This window comes from Lontra canadensis, unplaced genomic scaffold (assembly GCF_010015895.1).
Source record: "Lontra canadensis isolate GAN:19392208 unplaced genomic scaffold, GSC_riverotter_1.0 scaffold30, whole genome shotgun sequence".
Classification (NCBI taxonomy): domain Eukaryota; kingdom Metazoa; phylum Chordata; class Mammalia; order Carnivora; family Mustelidae; genus Lontra; species Lontra canadensis.
The window spans coordinates 19541301-19559518 of record NW_022631024.1 but is presented as its reverse complement, the minus strand read 5'-3'; the positions used below and the strand labels follow the sequence as shown (position 1 = coordinate 19559518).

Sequence of the window (18218 nt, the reverse complement as noted above, 5' to 3'; positions counted from 1 at the left end):
GGACCGACGCCCGCCGACGCAGAGGTTACCGCTTTGCAGAGAAAAGCGCGCTCCGCAAGCCGTCCCTTTAAGGCGTTGGGCCCGCCCGAGGCATTCTGCCCCTCGCCGCTCCCCGTAGTGCCCCTCCGAGAGGCAGGCTTTGTGCGCTCGCCCCGCCCCGCCGCCGCCCCGCCTCTCGCGCACGCGCACGCGCACTGCCGGAGCCCCCCCGCGCCGCCTCGTCCAGCTCGGCCCGGCTCCCGCCCAGGCGGCGGCGACGCGACGCCCCGAGCGCCCGCCCCGCCGCCGCGGCCGGCAGGTAAGCGGGGCCGCCAGCCCGGGGACTGCACCCGGGTGGCGGGCGGGGGCCGACGCCGGCTGCCCCCCCGGGCCGCCCCGTCGCCACACGTGTTCCGGCGGGCTAGGCCCAGGTCCCGGCCCAGCCCCGCCAGGGCCCTCCCGGTGCAGGCGCCCCGCGCCCCCACCGCCTGTCTTCCGGGTGCCCGCTCTGCGCCCCTCGTCCGCGCCCGGCCGCGGCCCCGTCCCCGTACTCGAGTCCCGGGCCCCCTCCCCAAACATCCCCCCACGACCGTCCTGCGGGTCTCCGGGACTCCCGCCGGCGCTCACCGGTGCGGCCACTCCCCAGCTGCCCCTCCCCCAGCGGCCAGGTGACAAGCCCTCAGCCCGGGGACTGTGCCTTCCCTCAGCAGCCCGCGCGCATCTCCCCCTTGCTCTCCGCTGCTGCTCCAAAGACAGACCCCAGACCCCCCGACTGGCGCTGGCCTGGCGCGCCGACCCGTCCGCTCTCCTCCTGCAGAAACGCCCCCTACCCCGACCTGCTGCCCGCCTTCAGCCCAGCCCGCCAGGCCCCGTGTCTCCCCCGAGAAGCGGGCTCCCCAGGTGCGGTGCGCCCTCACGCAGCGAGAGCCGGGGCTCCTGCCCTCGCGCCCGCACCACCTCCAGTCTGTGTGCCAGAGCCATTTTGGGTGATGGCAGAGTCGCTCCCTGCAGCCTTCTCATTCCGGTTTCGCCTCCCAGGTCCGTCGTCCAGGCCTTTCAGACACCCTGGCAGGTGCTGCGCCAGACGCTGCCTCTGAGGTTGGCCCGCCCCCCCAGGAGGCAGATAGGTAAGGTCGGATAGAAGCTGGTGGCAGAACAGGTGGGGCTGGCGGCATCCCCCCCACTCTTGGTCTGGCCACCTGCGTGTCAGGTGACCTCACCCCGGGGGCCCAGTCTCTGGCGGCAGGCCAGGAGTCTGCATCTGAGAAGCAGGGCCCCGAGCGGTCAGGTTTGGGAGGCTGGGTGGTGGGTGGTCAGGCTCACGGGGTGAAGGGCCCATGAGTGTAGACGGGGGCAGGTGGCATGTGGTCTGGAGGCCACACACGTGTTCCCGCAGCACAGCTGCCTTTCCCGTCGTGGACTCCCTGCGGAGCCGGTGACCTGCTGCCCGGCTGCTTCCCGAGAGTGTTGATGGAGGATGCAAAGCTTTTTCCCCTCTTAAGTGGAAACGGTGGGGGGGAGCGTGGAGTCAAGAAATTGTCTTCTTTGCAGTTCCCCTGATTTTTTGCATGTTCATGTTTTGCTAGCCCAAGGCACCGGCAGATTGGGTTTGAGCTGGGAGGGGGCTTCAACCCCTTCTCTGGGAGATTGTCTGCTGTGTTCCCGGGTCCTCACCTGAGGGCAGGGAGTCACAGCCCATCTCCCGGTGGGTCTCCGTTTTTATGTTAAAAGGAGCAGGTCTGCCCTGTTTACCCGGAGGAAGCCTCTTCTGTTCCCGTTTCTCCCCCACACCTCCCTCAGCTCCTGGGTACCTTCTTCAGATGCGGGGTTTTGTGAAATCCTTCCCGGCTGTCCTCTTGAGCTGCCCATTTGTCCGTCCCACCATGGGGAAGGCAGCACGTGGGTTAACCGGCGTGGCCAGTTGCACTAGACGGAATCACCAAGCAGCTAGCACTTGCTGGGCACCAGCTTTGTGGCGGCAGGTCCGTCCCTGGGTGCGATTATACGACCTGCCCCTCCCCCGCTCTAGTACCTGGGGCTTTGGATGCAGCACCGTCCACCCTGGGGTAGGAGTCCTTGCTGCAGGCGGCCGGCCGGGGCCACATCTGTTGTGCTCTGCACGGCTGGGTTGTGTTGTCATTTCTCTGCCCTCCTCTTGGATAGAGACTTCGAGATGTGTTCTTTTTCGATGGCTTCCATTTTGCCTTGGTGTGACCGGGAGTTGCTCAAGCGTTCAGTGTGGAGCGCCGAGCTAGAGCTCACACCGTAAACTCGTTAGCTTAACGGCGGTGTGCGCTGCCGGGAGTCGGATAGGAACTGGACGGCCGGTGATGTCTGCGAGGACGCCCTGCGGCCCCCGTTTCAGAGTCACCAGGGGTGCTTCTAGGAGGCGCATCCAGGTTCTGGAATCCTGGGCTCCCGCGAGCAGCTCCCATTGTCACGCCTAAACCTAATGGAGCCACGGTCCCCCTCCTGCGGCGCGAGGTTGCTGCCGCCCTCCCATCCGTGGGCTTCGGGCCTCAGCAGCAGGCACGCTGGCCCCAGTTCTCGCTTCCCGGCCGTGTCTTGTGTGTCCTGCCATCGGCTCGCGGGGGACAGGGCGCCGTTTGAGCTGCTGGGGCTCTGGAGGCCGCCTCGTGTCTGCACCTGGCGGCAGGGAAGGCCCCCGGGGGGCCGGACCACTGGGGGGTCTGTCCTTGTCTGTTTTCAAACGTGGCGGCTAAGCACCGTGCCATCACTTGGGAGGGTTGGACGAGTTCCCAAATCTCTACACCCCGGAGCTCCTGCCGTTTGGGTTGGTTTGGCTTTTTTTTTTTTTTTTTTTTTGACATTTCACGGGCTCTTTGAAGAAAATTGTGTTTTGTTTGCCTAGAAGGCGCTGCGTTTCCCTGCGGAGGATAACAGTAGGAGCTCGTTGAAGGTGGGGCCTGGGCTTCCGTTGGCAAGAGGGGCCTGGGCCTGCTTCTCAGCCTGTGCAGAGGGTTAGGGCGAGTTGGGCCCACAGAGGGAGTGGGCTCCTCGTCTGCAGCGGCGTGTCTGCTGCAGGGCCCGGCAAGGTGGGCAGAGGTTTTTCATCCTTTTTTCTGGGAAGTAACTTGTAAAATTTGGTTTGTTTATTGGCCGCAGCCCCCCACTGTAGGTTTCGATTAGCTCTTTGCGCTCGGGGGCCTTCGTGTGGAGCTGTGAACTCCGCTTCCCGCGTCTCCCGCCCGTCCCCCTGCCCGGTGGGCTTTACGGCCATGGCAACGGAGGAGAAGAAGCCAGAGACGGAGGCCGCCAGAGCACAGCCCACCCCTTCCTCCTCGGCCACGCAGAGCAAGGCACGTCCCTGAGGGCTGTGGGGGAACCGCGGGGGGTGCCCAGGCCGCCCACTCCCCAGAGAGGCTTCTTCTCAGACTCTGAGTTTTCAGTCATCGACCGCACGCCTAACCGGTGCCTGTTCACTGTGCCGAGGCCCAGGCCTGTCCCCTGCGGAGGGGGCTTTATCTCCAACATAGGTCCCTGGTCCTGATCGTAAGATCCTCTGCGGGACCCAGAGAGCCTCCCGTGAAGCCCCCTCCCTGGCCCCACAGGTCTGGTGCCCAGGCAGGTTTGCCAACCCCCTTGGTGGACACCAGGCCGCACACACGGGCCTCTGAGCGAGGCTGTGACCTTCAGGGTGTACTTGCTGCACGTGGTGCCGCGGATGGGGCTTCCAGTCGTGTTGGGGGTGGTGAGGCCTTGAGGGGCCTCCATGCTGAGCCCCTCGTGGTGCAGGGGCACTGAGGAGGGGCCTGCAGGAGAAGCAGGGCTGTGGAGGGGGGAGAGCCCCGATGTAAACCCGTCTAGTCTGAAAGGCGACTTCAGAGAGCGTAGCAGGCGCTGGACTATGGATTTGGGGCTCAGGAGGTGGGTCTGATCTGGAAGCCAGCACCGTGGTTACGGCTCCATGACTGCCACTGTCTCTTCGACAGCCGACCCCCGTGAAACCCAACTATGCTCTCAAGTTCACCCTGGCCGGCCACACGAAAGCCGTGTCCTCCGTGAAATTCAGCCCGAACGGGGAGTGGCTGGCAAGTTCGTGTACGTATCACCAGGGTGTGCGCTCCTGTCAGAGGCCGTCGGAGCTGCCCCTGGAAGCCGGGGACAGAGGGAGGACTTGCTTCCTAACACTGCCACGGGGGCATTGCAGCCAGCCGTGTGCCCCTCACCCTAACTGGGGCCCTTTGCTGCTCTGAACTGACGGACCTGGGGCGAGGGGAAGGGGTGGACGGCCTGTGCCCGAGCGCTGGCGGGCCCTGTGCGTGGAGCCTGTTCACGGGGGTTCCTGAGGGATTTGCACCGTTCCCAGGGCTCTTATGGGAAGCCCCGATTTTGCACTCAGGATGACTGAAACACCCCAGTTCCTTTGTTTCCTTTCTTTCAGCTGCTGATAAACTCATTAAAATTTGGGGAGCGTATGATGGAAAATTTGAGAAAACCATATCTGGTCACAAGCTGGTAGGTATGAGCCCTGCATGCTGAGGCTGAGCACGGGCCGCTGTAGGTCCCCCGGGCGGGGGGGTGGGGCCCATCCCCGGGCTCACCAGGTGGAGCTCTGACCTCCCCATGCCCGCCCCCAGCCCCCAGTTATTTGATAGTTGTTTGCTTCTTGTTTTTTAAGCAAATGCTTTTGACCTTCCCAGACAAGTTTCTGCCAGACTGCGAGAGAGCACACTTCTCCTTGGGGGACCGCGTAGTGTCCGTCTGTGTGGTCCGGGGTGGCTTGAGGGTCTGCATGGTGGAGCCATACGACAGACGATCTGCCCTTCGCTGTCCCGTCCAGGTGATAGCTCTGTGTTTTCACTCCCCAGGGCATATCGGATGTGGCCTGGTCGTCAGATTCCAACCTCCTTGTTTCCGCCTCGGATGATAAAACCCTAAAGATCTGGGACGTGAGCTCGGTAAGCCTCTCCGGGTGCCGCTCCTGGCCGAGCCCGTGTGTGGATGAGGGGCACGGCGTGGGAGTCCAAGGGCAGTCCGGGGACCAGCTGGTCACGGGCAGCCCCGCTCGGGGGGAGGTGTGCCTTCGGGCCCCTGTGGGCTCGGTGTTGAAATAAGCACTGGGAGTAACTTAGTCTGACGATACTTGGATTTAGGGCAAGTGTCTGAAAACCCTGAAGGGCCACAGTAACTATGTCTTTTGCTGTAACTTCAACCCCCAGTCCAACCTCATCGTCTCGGGCTCCGTAAGTGTGATGCCTCGGGGTGTGGGCGGTGGTGCTGGGGAGCCGGGCCGGGAGTTGGGCCTTGCGTCTTCCCTGCCGTGCTGGGGAGCGAGGGGGGCAGTGGTGGCAGGTCTTGGGTTCCAGAGGACCAGGCACCCCCCCCCCCCCGCCATAGAAGGGCCTTAACCTTTTCCTTTGTCTTCAGTTTGATGAAAGTGTGAGGATCTGGGACGTGAAAACAGGGAAGTGCCTCAAGACTTTGCCTGCGCACTCAGACCCCGTCTCCGCGGTAAGTCCCACCGGGCTCTGCATTCCGCGTGCAGGACCGTGTGGTGGCCGGGGAGGGGGCACGGGGGACCCTGAGAGAGGCCTCCCTGTCCTGGACCCGTGAAAGCACAGGTGGGTGAGGGCCCGTTGTGGTGTCCTGGAGCCGAGTCCTACGGCCCAGGTAGGACGGCCGGGCTTGGACGAGGGCCAGGCACTGGGCAGTGCGGCCCCAGAGACGTGTCTGGAGTGGCGCGGGCTTTGATCCTGGGGTGGTGGTGGAGGAGGTCGGGATGACCTAGCTGAGGCGGGGAGCCCGGGGAGGGCGGAGCCCACGAGTGCGCTGTGTGCGCCCCGCGTCTTGCCTCGGCCACGCGCCGGCCGTGTGTGTGACGAGCGTGCGGGCTGACAGCGCCCGATGGATCGCAAACCTCACCGCTTGAGAGTGGCCCGGACACACCTCTCTGTCAGCAGAGAGCCTAGACTTGTTTCTTAGCCAAGTTTGCCTTTTTTCGGAAAGGGGACGCAGTCACGTAGACCGCGCGCCACTCTGACCGAGCAGACGGTCCTCTTCACTCTCCGCCGTCGTGTAGGCGCGGGGTTCTAAGGCTTTTCGGCCTTGGAAGGGCTCTCTGCCCGGCCGAGGGCGTTTGCAGAGCCCGGATGTGTCGAGGGCACGTACCGCACGCTGGCTGCGGCGGCCTCCGGGGCCTCGCTGCCCAGAATCCCCGCCAGCACTTAGGGCCCCGAGGAAGGCGGTGCGCTGTGGGGACGGGCCTGGTCCGCCCGGCGCTCTGCCCTCCGCTGGGCACTCCCAGTCCAAGGAGAGCGGGGCAGCGGCGTGGGCCGGCCCCGGGAAGCGAGCCGGAGGAAGGCCGGGGGGCGCTGCTGTGCGAGTTGGGGGTAGGGGAGCGCTGCGGGCCGGACTCTTGGGCTGAGCAGTGGCAGGGTTTGTCAAGTGTTTGTCTCCTACGGAAGCGAAACGTCCTTTTAAGAAAGGCACACGGATGAAGCGAGGAGAGAGTCAGAGTCCCGCACCTGCAGCGCTCAGCCCACTGCTGGTAGCCGGTCCCCCTCCGAGGAGCCCTGGTTTTGATGTGTCTCCCGCTGTCTGTCCTCTGAGTGGTGGGGACGCTCCACGCTGCTGTGTGTCCCTGTGGGACGGTTTTTCGGGCACCCGTGGTGTCTGTCCACGGGCTCCTGGGGCACGGCCTGGCTCTCCAGCAGATCAGTCTGGGAGCTGGAAGGCCCCCGGCTTGGACTCTGCTGGCTGCCCCGTCCCCCCCCCCCCCCCCCGGGTCTGGCCCTGTCCGCTCCTGTCCGGACTCCTGTCCGCTTGTCTCGTCCTGTGGTCCTCACCACAGCTGCGTGGCCTGTGGCTTTTCCTTGTACTCACCCTGTTTCCTGCTTCGCTGCTGTCGCGGGCGCTCCCTCCTGCCCGGGGTTCTGCCCCGCAGAGCGCCCCGAGCGACTGTCGTCCGGGTACCTACCAGGCAGCCCCGTTAGGGTCTGACTTCTTGCCTTTGTCGTGTCTTCGTAGTGCTTCCGTTCTGAGCGTGGGGATGGGCCGGGAGGCCCTGTTGCCGTGTGCACCTGTCGGTGGGAGGGAACAGCCAAGCCGCGTGCGTCGGTGGGGAGGTCCCGATGCGGCTGGGAACAAGGCAGAGCACAAGGTTGCCTTGGTAGCTTCTGGGGACCCGTGTCAACTCGCTAGAGTCCGGTGCAGTGGGCCGTGATAGAGGGTTTTGCAAATCTGAAGAAAGGGACGGACGTGGTCGGAGAGATGGCGGCGAGTTTGACGGTTACTTCGAGGGGCTGACAGGCGGGTGGTCATGGGTAGGTAGCTGGCCTGTGAGCCCGTCCTGCCAAGACCCCCAGTAGGGAGGGACGGACAGCAAGAGAGCCTCTCGAGTGTGTCCTGGATGGCATGTGGGGCCCAGCGGTCCGGCCCAGAGGCCGCCAGCCGGACAGCCGGTGGCACAGCCTGTGAAGTGCCAGGAGCCCGGATGGAGACGTGCTGGGTGCGCGGGGTGCTCTGTGGGCTCAGCACCTTTGACGGGTCCGTGAGATGGAAAGGAGTCAGGCGTGGCTCGTGGGTGACTTCAACACCGGCCGCGTGGCGGGTGGTACCGTAGAGGCTTTGCGTTAAATAAAGCCAAGTTCATCCCACCCGTTACCTTTGTGCCGTACCTGCTAGAGAATCGTCCTTGTGGCGGATGGCGCCCCGGGAGTTTAGACCCCGGCTTCTCTGTGTCTCCCGGCCTGTGTCACCTGCGCCCACCGAGAGTGCGGCTGTGGTGCGACTCTGGGGCCCGGCGCTCAGTGCAGCGAGCTCTCAGGTGCTCCTGGGCATGTGGCTTGGCCCCTGGGGACGTCCAGCAGTGTCTGGAGACAGCTTGGCCATCATGGCCACGTGCTGCTGGCATCTCGTGAGTCGGGTGGGGTTTGGACACACGGGCAGCCCCGAGCCCCGAGGAGAGACAGGGCCAGCTGGGCAGTGACGCTGGGGCGGACCAGCAGGTGGCCACGGCCCCACCCCCACCCCCTGTGCCACTCGGTCTCACGTGGGAAATGTGCCGCGGGTGGCAGGGAGCGAGGTGGTGTCTGCAAGGTGCTGGTTGTTACAGAAAGGCTCGTCCTGGATGACGTGTGCCCAGGACCCAGAGTAGAAGTGGTGGAAGTGGGCGGAGGACTCAGCTGGCATCGCGGCTCCTTCGCTCCCATTGGGGTTCCCTGGGAAAGCAGGGAAGAAACGCAGAGACGGTTTAGTTGTGAGACCGGGGCTTGTCGGCTGCGGAGGTGTGTGCGGCGATGGGGGCCGAGGGGGCTGGGCATTGAGGTGACCGAGGGTGCGGGGCGCGGGGGCTGGTCGCGCCCGGGAGCCTTCTTCCGGTGGTTACCCGACAAGTGAGTTGTTCTCTCCTGGTTTTCCTTTATTTAATGTGAGGTCGGGCGAGATGGTTTCGGCCAGGGCGCCGTGGTCAGACAGCTCCGCGCCACCAGCCAGCGCACGCCCGCCCGCCCCGGCTCTCCCGGCCGGCCTCTTCTCCCCCGGGCGCGGTCCCTTGGGTGCGTTTGTTTCATTTCAAGAGCGTGTTTTGTTGTACGTGATTCTGCTTCTCGAGACGTGTTGGGACTTGGTTTTCCTTGTAAATTCCGTCGTCCGTCGTGAGACAAAGGGCCTGTTGCTTGAGGCACCCAGTAAAAGTCACTCCGACAGCGTCGCTCGAGTGTCCGCCAGCATCGGCAGGAAGCCGTAGGCCCCGTCGCGTCCAGTGCTGGCGAGCGGGGCGTGTCTGTCGGGGACTCCCGTGCGTGGGACGGCCACTCAGGACGCAGTCTGCGTTGGCCGCTTGGAAGTAAGTGTCTTCTTCCCTCCACTCCGTTCCTAGGTTCATTTTAATCGGGATGGATCCTTGATAGTGTCAAGTAGCTACGACGGGCTCTGGTAAGTGGGGGAGTTCACGTCCCTTTCTCAGCGCGCGTTTGTTGAAGGGTGGTGTTCTGGCCTCTGGGGACAGCCACGAAAACGGGGCAGGGGTCTGCTGTCGTGGGCTGCGGCAGGTGGACGGACGCGGGGCCGGAGGGGGGCTGCTGGCACAGGGAGGCCGGGGGCGCTCTGGCTCCAGAGTCCACTCCTTGTGGGCGCAGGGGGGGTGCGGGCTCCGGAGCAGCCTCGTGTCCCACGGAGGATGCGGCGTGGAAATGCCACCACAGGGGGACGCGGTTCCCCGTGGAACGTCCGGTGTGGCCTGAGTGAGGACCGCTGGTGCAGCTCGGGGCTCGTCAGCTGAGCGCTGAGGGCTCTGTCAGAGGCACGAGCGAAAGTGTCGAAGTCAACGTCAGCCAAAGTCGGCAGACACCGGGCCGGGGCCACGCGAGGAGGCTGGGCCTGGAAGGGCCTTCAGCCTGACCTGTGTGCTCCCTGGGAGGAGGCCGGTGGGCAGTGGCCAGCGGCTGCATGATGCCCGAGAAGAGCTTCCCGATGACAAGGGAGAGCGAAAGCGCGGCTAGAATTTGTCTATATTTAGCAAACAGGAAACGAGAAAGAGGAAACGGGGAACAAAACATCCAGTAAAAACGCCGCGGAAGGGGGGACGCGCGCTGCACCGGGTGTCACGGTGGCAGCTGGACGCCCTCGCCACAGGCCGTCACGTTGCCTCAGAAACCTTCTGCCTCTTGTTCTCAAGAAGCAGAGCAGAGGGATGGCGAAGGTTTGAAACCGACGGGGGGCAAGCGGCGTCGGTGGGCGGAGTGCAGTCGGGTGCGTGTCACTGGGGCTTCTGGACGGAGCATCCCCCAAGGGGAGAGACGCAGAGCGAGTCGCACACAGCCGGCGGGAGAGGCCTGTGCGCTCCAGCCCCCCAGGGCGCACGCGGGCCTGGGGCCGTGAGGACCACGAGGCAGCAGGTGTCGCTCCTAGACGTTGACGGGAGCGTGTCCGGGGCCTGGCAGACCCGAGCGACCCCACGGCCGGGTGTTGGCTGCGTTTGCAGCCTGTGCTGTGTCCGGCGAGCCTGGAATGATCTGGGGGTTGTCCGTGGACGGGCTCTGCAGACCTAGAGAAGAGGGAGAAGCGAGAGACACGTGAGAAAGCTGTGTCCTTCCTGAGGCCGGCCCAGGAGCTCCGCTAAGGAAGCAGGGAGGATGAGAGGGTGGAGGCAGCGGGGAGGGCAGGTGGGGAGCGGGGCACGTCTGGGGAGCTCCCGTTCGCTGAGTCAGCCGCGGAAGGTCTGCGTGCGGTCGGGCGTGAACTCCCGCTGGAGCTGGGCTGGATTCCGGACGCCTGACGCTGGGAAGCTGTTCTGGTGGCCACAGAACAAGGAGGGGCCCCGACCGGCGCACCCGGTGGGGCTGGCGTGACCGTCCGCCCCAAGCTCTGCCGTGAGTCCGGAAAGAGATCCAGGCTTCGCTGGGGAATATCGGTGTCGGAATTCCAGAGGAGCCGTCCGCAGGCTGAGCCCAGCAGCGACCCGGGTTTCTCAGACAGTGAAAGCGTTGTCACAGTGTGATCGACATCCAGAAGTCTGTCATCTGGTGAATGGTGTCAGCAGGCAAATCTCCGTGATGTGTCACTGGCAGAGCCCAGACAGGCACTTGGGAGGACTCGGCAGCCGCCCCTGATGGAGATGGAGTGGAGGACGCCGGTGGGACAGACTGGTCACCTCGCCGTAACGCACTGAACCTGTGTCCGATTTAACTGGAGCACACCAGGCCCCTCTGCCCCTCATTTCATGGTGTTGGGAGCTCCTGGTTAACAGGGTCAAGCGTTCTCTCTTCCAGAGGGTCCGCATTTCGAGTTAGGAGCCGTGGACACAATGGTTGACCAGCACCGACTTCAGCCTCCCAGCAGCGCTGTCCCCACTCGGCAGGAGGGGAGCAGAGGCAGCTGAACACTCGCTACTCGCTGGTTGTCCTCCCAGCGCGGGGGGGTGGGTGGCAGCCAGGATCTGTGCCACACGCGGCTCTGGTGCCCCAGCTCTGAACCGCTGGGTCCTGCTGGTTACAAAGCGAGACTGAGCGGGGAGGGGGAGGTGCGGAGACGGACGGCATTCCTTGGCCCTGGGCATTAGCGGTTAGCAGGTGAGCAGGGCAGCGGCAGGGAGGTGCGGAAACTCAGGATGTGTCTAACGGGGAAGGGGACAAGCACGTGGAGAAAGTGACAAAGTGTGACTGGAGGACAGGAAGCAGCGAGCTGGGGCGTGGGGACCGCTTGTGTATACATCCTTGGTGGGGACCCGCCCCCCGTCTGGAAGACGGGGCAGTTCCACAGAGGGGCCCCCCACGGCCTTTCTGCAGTGAGAGGGTGCAGGCTGCGGGCCTGGAGGGCGAGGAGGACTGGAGGCTGGGGGGTTGCTGTGGCCTGGGCAGCAGCTCCGAGGCTTGGTCACAGCACCCAGCCCTGACATGTGCCTGCTGCAGGACACGACACAGTGCCCGGTGCCGGGGTCCCTCCCAGAAGAGGGGCGTGGTGGGACAGGCAGAGCGGAGCCAGGCGCGGGAGCAGACTGGCCAACCCTGCGCCCACCCCCAGGCCCCTGGCGGTCAGGGAGTCAGCAGCGCGGAAGCGTCCCCCGTGGCCAGTGATGCGGGATCCCGGGCCAGGACGTCCCCTGGCAGGGGTAGGAAGGTGGGAGAGAACGTTAGGAAGGTGCAGGGTCACCCTGTGGGCCGGTGTCCCCGCTGCTGGGCCTCTGGCGCGGACGGCCAGGCGCTAACGCGCATCTGCTGCTGAAGCCGTGTCCGCGTGGACGGAGGTCACAGACACGCCGGAACCGGCACGTCTGTCCTAGGCAGCGGCTCCTTGAATATGTTCTCTTGCTTCTGAACTAGAGGGACGTCCAGAAAATCGTACGGTACTGGGTTCTGTGGAAGCAAGGTCCCAGACTGGGATGTTTGTGCCAGAAAACAGGCAGGGCTCCAGCGCCTCCCTGTCCTCTGTTCCCATCACGGTGGCCAGGCCCCTGCGGGGCGTGAGGGCCGCTGCTGAAGGAGCGTTGGCGCGGAGCAGTTGGGAGCTGAGACTCGCCCCATGGAGCTTTCGTCTCCACGTCCGTGTTCGCTGGGAGCCCGCCTGCCTCGAGTGGCTCCCGACTTGCTTTGTAAAAACTTGCTGCTGTTTTTGCGTTGCAGTCGGATCTGGGACACCGCCTCGGGCCAGTGCTTGAAGACGCTGATCGGTGAGTGCCACCGGCGTGGGCTCTCTGGCGGGGTGTCCCTCCCAGCGGCGGTCACTGTTCCCCTCCTCTGTCACGTGTGGTTTCTGGGAAGCTCCATCTCTTCATCTTGGATCTGCTCCCTCCTGTACCGAGTGGTTCCAGCTCCCGGCAGCTCCTCCCTGCTGACCTCTGGCACCGTCCTGTGCCCTCCCCAGGCGGGGCCCCCGCGCTGTCTGCGGTCAGCCCTTACTCGGGACTGCCTGGCCGTGTCCTCAGCCCCGTGAGCCCCTCAGACCCTCTACCTGCACTTGGCAGACCCTTGGTGGGGACTCTCCTTGCATCATTCCTTGAGCACACGTGATGGAGCCCCAGCCCTGAAATGCAGCCCATCTGCTGGGGTGTCACGGACACTGGGGTCTCTGCAGACGGGGGTCGGTCATGGAAAGACAGGTGTTTGTGTGGCCAGAGGGTGGGTGCTGAGCCTGTGGAGGGCCCCAAGCCCCTGAAAGCGATGGGGAGTCAGCCCTCGGTTTTGAGAATCCGCCTGGAGGGTCCCTGCAGTTTCAGGTCAGGTGTGAAACAGGGTAGCTGGTAGAGCTCCGGGTGGTGGGCTGGGGCAGCGGCTGGCCTACGCCCTGTCCAGGAGGTGGCGCCTCTGAGGCTCCGCAGCCTTCCCCTGGGCCTCGGGGACACATGTGGCTTTATACATTGGCTGGGGCCACCTGGGGCCGCCACAGCAAAGCACCCCAGCTTGGGCGACTTACCCAGGGTTTATCCCCGCATCCTGGACGCTGGCTTCCGAGACCCAGGCGTGGGCAGGCCTGGTTTCTCCTGCGGCCTCTCCTCGACTTTGCCGCCGTGTCTTCCCGTGGTTGTCTCGTGTGCGCGCACCCCTGGCGTCGTTTTTTCTCTTGTAGAGACGCTGCTCAGACTGGAGCAGGGTCCCTGTAGCAGCTGCATTTTAACCGAGTCAGCCCCTTGCAAGGCCCTGTGTCCATAAGGAGCTGAGCTGCTGGTGTTAGGGCCCCAACATGAGAAGTTGGGGAGGGACGCTGTTCAGCCCAGTGGTGGCCTGTGGCGGCTTTTGCTTTATGAGTCCACGCTTCTGACGTGACCTCATGCCGAGTCTGTGGCCTCTGTCCCCAGAGGCCGGCACAGCCCCCGCCGGATCTGCCCGCTGCTTGCTGTGTCGGGCGCTGTGGATGTTAACACATCCTCGCGGCCCCCACCCCGCAGCCGGGCAGGAAGCGGAGGCCTGGAGGGGCTCGTTAGCTCACTCCAGGCTGGCAGCCAGCAGGTACCAGCGCCAGGCCTCGACCCCCGCAGCGTCCATGGGAGGGAGGGCAGTGCGAAGCCGTGTCCCCAGCCTGTTCGTAAAGTCAGGTCTAGGGGGTTGGAACTTTGCGGACCCTGCGACACTTTGGTCCTGGCGCTTGGGTCGGAAACACCAGCACTACCTCCCCTATCTGAGTTGGGGGCCTGCCTTCCTGCTGTGGCCCCAGTGCCCCGAGGAGGGCCCTCTGGCCTCACGCCTTCTCATGTGCCTTTGCAGTGTCTGGGACGTGTCAGAGGGAGCAGCGGCCCCCGGCGTGCGGTGGCCAGGTCCCTCGAGGTGGTAATGCGGCCTGCCGCTCCCCTGCTCCGGCACCAGGGTGCACGGCCCTGGTTCTGTCCTTCTCACCTGGGGGGAAACGCGCTCCTCCCGATGTGAGGGTCACAGGGCTGTCACGTGGCTGCAGGTGCCGGCCTCACCCTGGGCAGCCCCTGGCGGTGGCTCTTACCGAGTTCCTGGGCCGCCCGGGGTGAGCTTTCAGACCGGAGTGTAGAAGCCGGGGTGCGGTGTCGCGCCAGCAGGGTTGTTTCTAGATGGACTTTGCAGACCTTTTGCTTTAATTAGGCAGCAGAGAACATCTGAGCTGCTTCACCCGAGTCCTTTTTCCCTCAGTGGTGATACTTTCTCAGTCCGGTGGGGCGTTTGCAGACTGTTCCACGTGAGGAAATTGACCCCATGTTGGCAGAAGGCCAGGCACCCCGAGTTTGACTGGCCACAGGCTCTTTGTTCCTAAGCCCTCGTGGCAGAGGGGGTGGTCAGGCCCCCATCAGGGACCCGAGAAACATCGAGGAGAACCGGCCGTGCCAGGGACGGGCGAAGGGAGGTGTGCTGGGCTCCTTGGGGACCCGTTCTAGGTGGCGGTGTGGGCACCGGTGGCAGCGTCCCCACTCGGATGGCCCCGTGTGGTGATGGGGGGCTGTTCTCTCCTCTCCTCCCCTGGGCACGGGCCCGGCGCTCCTCCATCAGCCTGTCTCTGTGTTTCCCACACAGATGACGACAACCCCCCTGTGTCCTTTGTGAAGTTCTCTCCAAACGGCAAGTACATCCTGGCCGCGACTTTGGACAAGTAAGTGCCACCACCTCCCATGGGGTGGGGGGGAGTCACTCCTACCAGTGTCAACACTCGTAAATATGAGAGAGGTTTAAGTCCTGTGCGTGCGTGGGCCGCGCTTCCGGTGGATGTAGGCTTCCGGAAGGCAGGTGCCGTGCTGGGGGCCAGGTCTCCAGGCTGAAGAAGGATTTGGGGTCCAGGTTTCTCGGTGGCCGCTGTGTGGCCAGGGCAGCTCCTCCTGCAGGCCCCTGTCTGCCCGAGCGGGGGCAGGGGCGGCCTCGGAGCAGCTCCGGCTCCAGCTGTGAGCAGCTGGGTTTCCCCCAGCGAACTCTGGTGCTGGTTTTGCCCCCTCTGGGCAGGCCTTCAGGCTTTGGCTGCCCTGTGTGCACTTCGGGGGTCTCTGGGGACCCGCACCTGGCCCCGAAGCTTGCCAGAGAGCCACGCGGGTGGCACTCGTCGGCACCCTCGGGAAGAGTGAATTCCCGCCTAGGGAGAAGGGGGATGGTTTGTTGCCATGAGATCTCGTCTGGACATTTCCGGAAGCTCCCCCCTCGCTCTCGTAGCGGGAGCGAGCCACGGGCCGATTCCCAGAGCGCCCGGCAGCCTCCTGTAGCAGCAGAGCCGTGTGGGGTGTGCGCGCTGCGCTCTCGGACGCGTCAGGGGACGTGCCCACTGAGGGGCCCCCGCGCTTGCCGGGGCTGGGGCTCGGCCCTTGGCTTTGCTCCACACGTGAGCGCGCGGGGGCAGGGGCGGGTGCACAGTGGCGGCGGGGACTCTCGGGAAGGCAGGTGACTCACCCGTCTCTCTGCCTTCCAGCACGCTGAAGCTCTGGGACTACAGCAAAGGGAAGGTGAGTGCTGGGGCAGAGCCGAGCCGGGGTCCGAAGCAAGAGGGGCTCCCAGAGCCGCCTCCGTTGGGTTGGCGTGGGGCGTGTCTGTCAGACTGGGGAGTCCGCAGCTCGCTAGGCTGCCTGGGAAAGCTTCCGCCCCGTGGTGAGGCGCTGAGGGTGTGTAGGGAGCTCTCAGGGCCAAGGTTAGTCGGCTGTGAAATGCCTGCTCTCCAGACGCCCAGAATCGTCCACAGTGAAGGGAAATGGGGACTCAGTGGACATACCGCCACCCTTGCCTTCGCAGTGCCTGAAGACGTACACCGGCCACAAGAATGAGAAATACTGCATTTTTGCCAATTTCTCAGTCACTGGAGGGAAGGTAGGTTTTCTGCGGGCTAAGGAGCTTCTCGCCCCGCCAGCTGTCCCTCCTGAGAGGCGACCCCATCACAGGTTGGCTTGTGTGCCTGGGGCGTTCCTCTGTGCCCACAGCACATGGTACCCGTGACCGGGATGGTCCTCTTCTCCCTGGTGGAGGCCGAGGCTGCAGCGTCGTCTCTGCGAGGCTCTGCTGCCCAGTCCGGGGCCCTGTTCACGCGCTCGCCCAGCTGGGACGTGACTGGAGTGGGTGGTGGCGTTCGGCAGAGCCGGACGTGACCTCGGGACAGTGGCGATCCGAGGAGACGATTTCGGTTCCAGCGGGCTCTGATGGCCGAGCGCGGCCTCGCGGGCAGTGCGGGGAGGGTGAGCGTCAGGGTGGGTGGGGACGGGTGCGGACGTGCCGGGAGAGGGCCTCTTGCTCACGAGCCAGCTCTGACCGGGCTTTCCTTGTCTGTCTCCCGGTGGCTAGTGGATCGTGTCTGGTTCCGAGGACAACCTGGTGTACGTGTGGAACCTGCAGACGAAGGAGGTCGCACAGAAGCTACAGGGCCACACGGGTGAGCGCGGGGACCCACGTTCACACAGCCAGGGCGCGTCGTCATGCCGTCCGCTTCTCGTCTTCCTCGGCCTCCTGGTGGCCCAGGGGATGCCCCCGTTTCGGAGCGGCTGGCAGGTGGCTTTGTCCGAGCTCCCGTCTGGCCAGGGCCGGGTCCGGCTTCAACGTCTCTTTGTGGCCATCTCCCCGGCCTCAAAGTCCATGTAGGCTCTGTGTGCGGACGTGGCCCATGTGTGTCCTGCGTCGAGACCGGCGTGGGTCCAAGGACGTCCGCCATGGACTAGAGGCTCTGTTGCTCTCAGGGTTCTGACCCACCTCTCGGGGGGCCTGTGCCTCCGCACTGAGGGCCGCCCGTGCTGGCACCTCTGCCCCCAGAGGCTGCCCCTACCCCGCCTACTCTTGGGGAGGCCGATCGTCAGGTCCTTTGAGTGCGCTGCTCCCATCCCTTACGGCCACCTCCACCCCCTGGGGACACAGCCTTGACCTGCAAGTCAACTGCCATGTTGCGTGGTCTGCCCACGTAATAGCTCCTTGGGAGCAGCCCCAGGCCTCGGTTGCTGCCAGCCCACCCACCTCTTTGTAGCTGCTCAGGAAGTGGGAAAATTTTGGAGGTGGGGGCAGAGCCTGCCCTGGGGAGTGTGCCTGGGCCCAGCAGCAGTGGGCGGTGGCGGGAGTGTGGGCTCTGGTCCCCGTGAGCGCGGGCACGTTGTCTACACAGCAAGACCCGTGCTGCTCTCTAACCGCGGGGGCCCGCTGCGCTGGGTGCTGGGCCGGGCTCCCGAAGCCGGCCCTGCTGGTGCCGCTGCCACCCCTGGTGCTTGCGGAGGCTGCCGCGTCGTGCCGCCTGCCACCTCCCCAGCGCCGGGGCTGCCACTGTGCTCCTGCTCCGGCTCCGCGGTGCGGGCGCACGGTGCCGGCCCCGAGCGTTGGCGGTCATGGTGGGGGCCCTGGGGGCGGTGGGAGCGCGACCCTGGGGCGGCAGAGCGGGTCTGCAGCGGGGGCCGACGTGGCTGCGGTCTCGGTTGCAGACGTGGTGATCTCGACGGCGTGCCACCCGACGGAGAACATCATCGCCTCAGCGGCGCTGGAGAATGACAAGACCATCAAGCTGTGGAAGAGCGACTGCTAGACGCCCGGCGCTGTGGGCGGTCAGGACGGTGGCCGGTGGCCCAGCGCGGCGTCTGGAAGGGGCCCTTGCGTCTGGGCCTGGGGGTCAGGAGGGGCCCGGATTCGGACACCTCTGAGGACGGTGTGGGGGGGGAGGGGGGTCTCCCACCAGAAAGTTTTCAAAGTTGCTGGTGGCATTTCCTGCCGCTCCCTCTCTCACCGTCTGGGGAAGTTTCTAGTCCGTATTGTGTTCAAACAAGAGTCAACAAGAATTTTTAATTTTTTATTACAGAAGAGTGAAGTTCACTTTATCATGAGTTGTGTTTTTTTCCAGTAAGCGTTATGTACCTTCTTCGGTATCTAACCCCCCAGTGCAAGCGCTGTGAGCCCCATGGCCGGCCCCCTTGTCTGTTCGTAGACGCCCCACGACGCGGTCCGCGGTCACCGGTTCCTGCTGTAGTCGTGCCCAGTGTGTTTCAGTCTTTCTGGAAAACGCAGAACACTGTAAGGTTATTTCCGTGTAAAAACCCTTTGCCCTTTGTGTGTGGGAGTTCGTGGTCCCTGTGCCGACAGCCTGGCGTCGCGCTCGTAGCTCCCTGTGTCCCCTGGCTGGCAGCCTTGGTAACAAGGGGGCGTGTCGCCACGTTTGAAAAAGTCTCCGAGGCGGCAGGAAGTTGAGGATGCCTGCGGGAAGGACTCGGCTCTCCCTATAGGTCAGTCGTGCGTCAGGGGCCTGGGGACACCCTGGGGACATGCAGCTGGAGAGGAGCTAGTCCCCCGGCCCTGTCCTGCCCAGCGCTGCTGCGGCCCGGTGTGGGCTGCGGGAGGCCCGGGTTCGGCCCCAGTGCCCGTCTGGGGACCTGCAGGCTTGCTAGG

General features: G+C 64.8%; 1 protein-coding gene across 1 annotated transcript; it reads left to right on the top strand.

Annotated features, from left to right (window-relative positions):
* Positions 1–207: 207 nt before the first annotated feature.
* On the top strand, positions 208–17446 carry WDR5 (WD repeat domain 5). The gene is made up of 15 exons (XM_032866239.1): positions 208–298; positions 1018–1106; positions 3106–3299; positions 3933–4041; positions 4385–4458; positions 4812–4901; positions 5097–5186; positions 5371–5454; positions 8822–8877; positions 12063–12109; positions 14412–14487; positions 15289–15322; positions 15606–15680; positions 16149–16236; positions 17264–17446. Exons 3-15 carry the CDS (start codon positions 3219–3221, stop codon positions 17362–17364), a joined length of 1005 nt encoding a protein of 334 aa, XP_032722130.1. The 5' UTR covers positions 208–298; positions 1018–1106; positions 3106–3218; the 3' UTR covers positions 17365–17446.
* The last annotated feature ends 772 nt before the right edge of the window (positions 17447–18218 follow it).

Excerpts from the sequence above, each read along its gene's own strand:
- WDR5 (XM_032866239.1), top strand. The coding sequence starts at position 3,219 with ATGGCAACGGAGGAGAAGAAGCCAGAGACGGAGGCCGCCAGAGCACAG. Across the intron at positions 3,300-3,932 it reads CCTCGGCCACGCAGAGCAAG|CCGACCCCCGTGAAACCCAA; the intron begins GCACGTCCCTGA and ends TCTCTTCGACAG. Across the intron at positions 15,323-15,605 it reads GGGACTACAGCAAAGGGAAG|TGCCTGAAGACGTACACCGG; the intron begins GTGAGTGCTGGG and ends TTGCCTTCGCAG.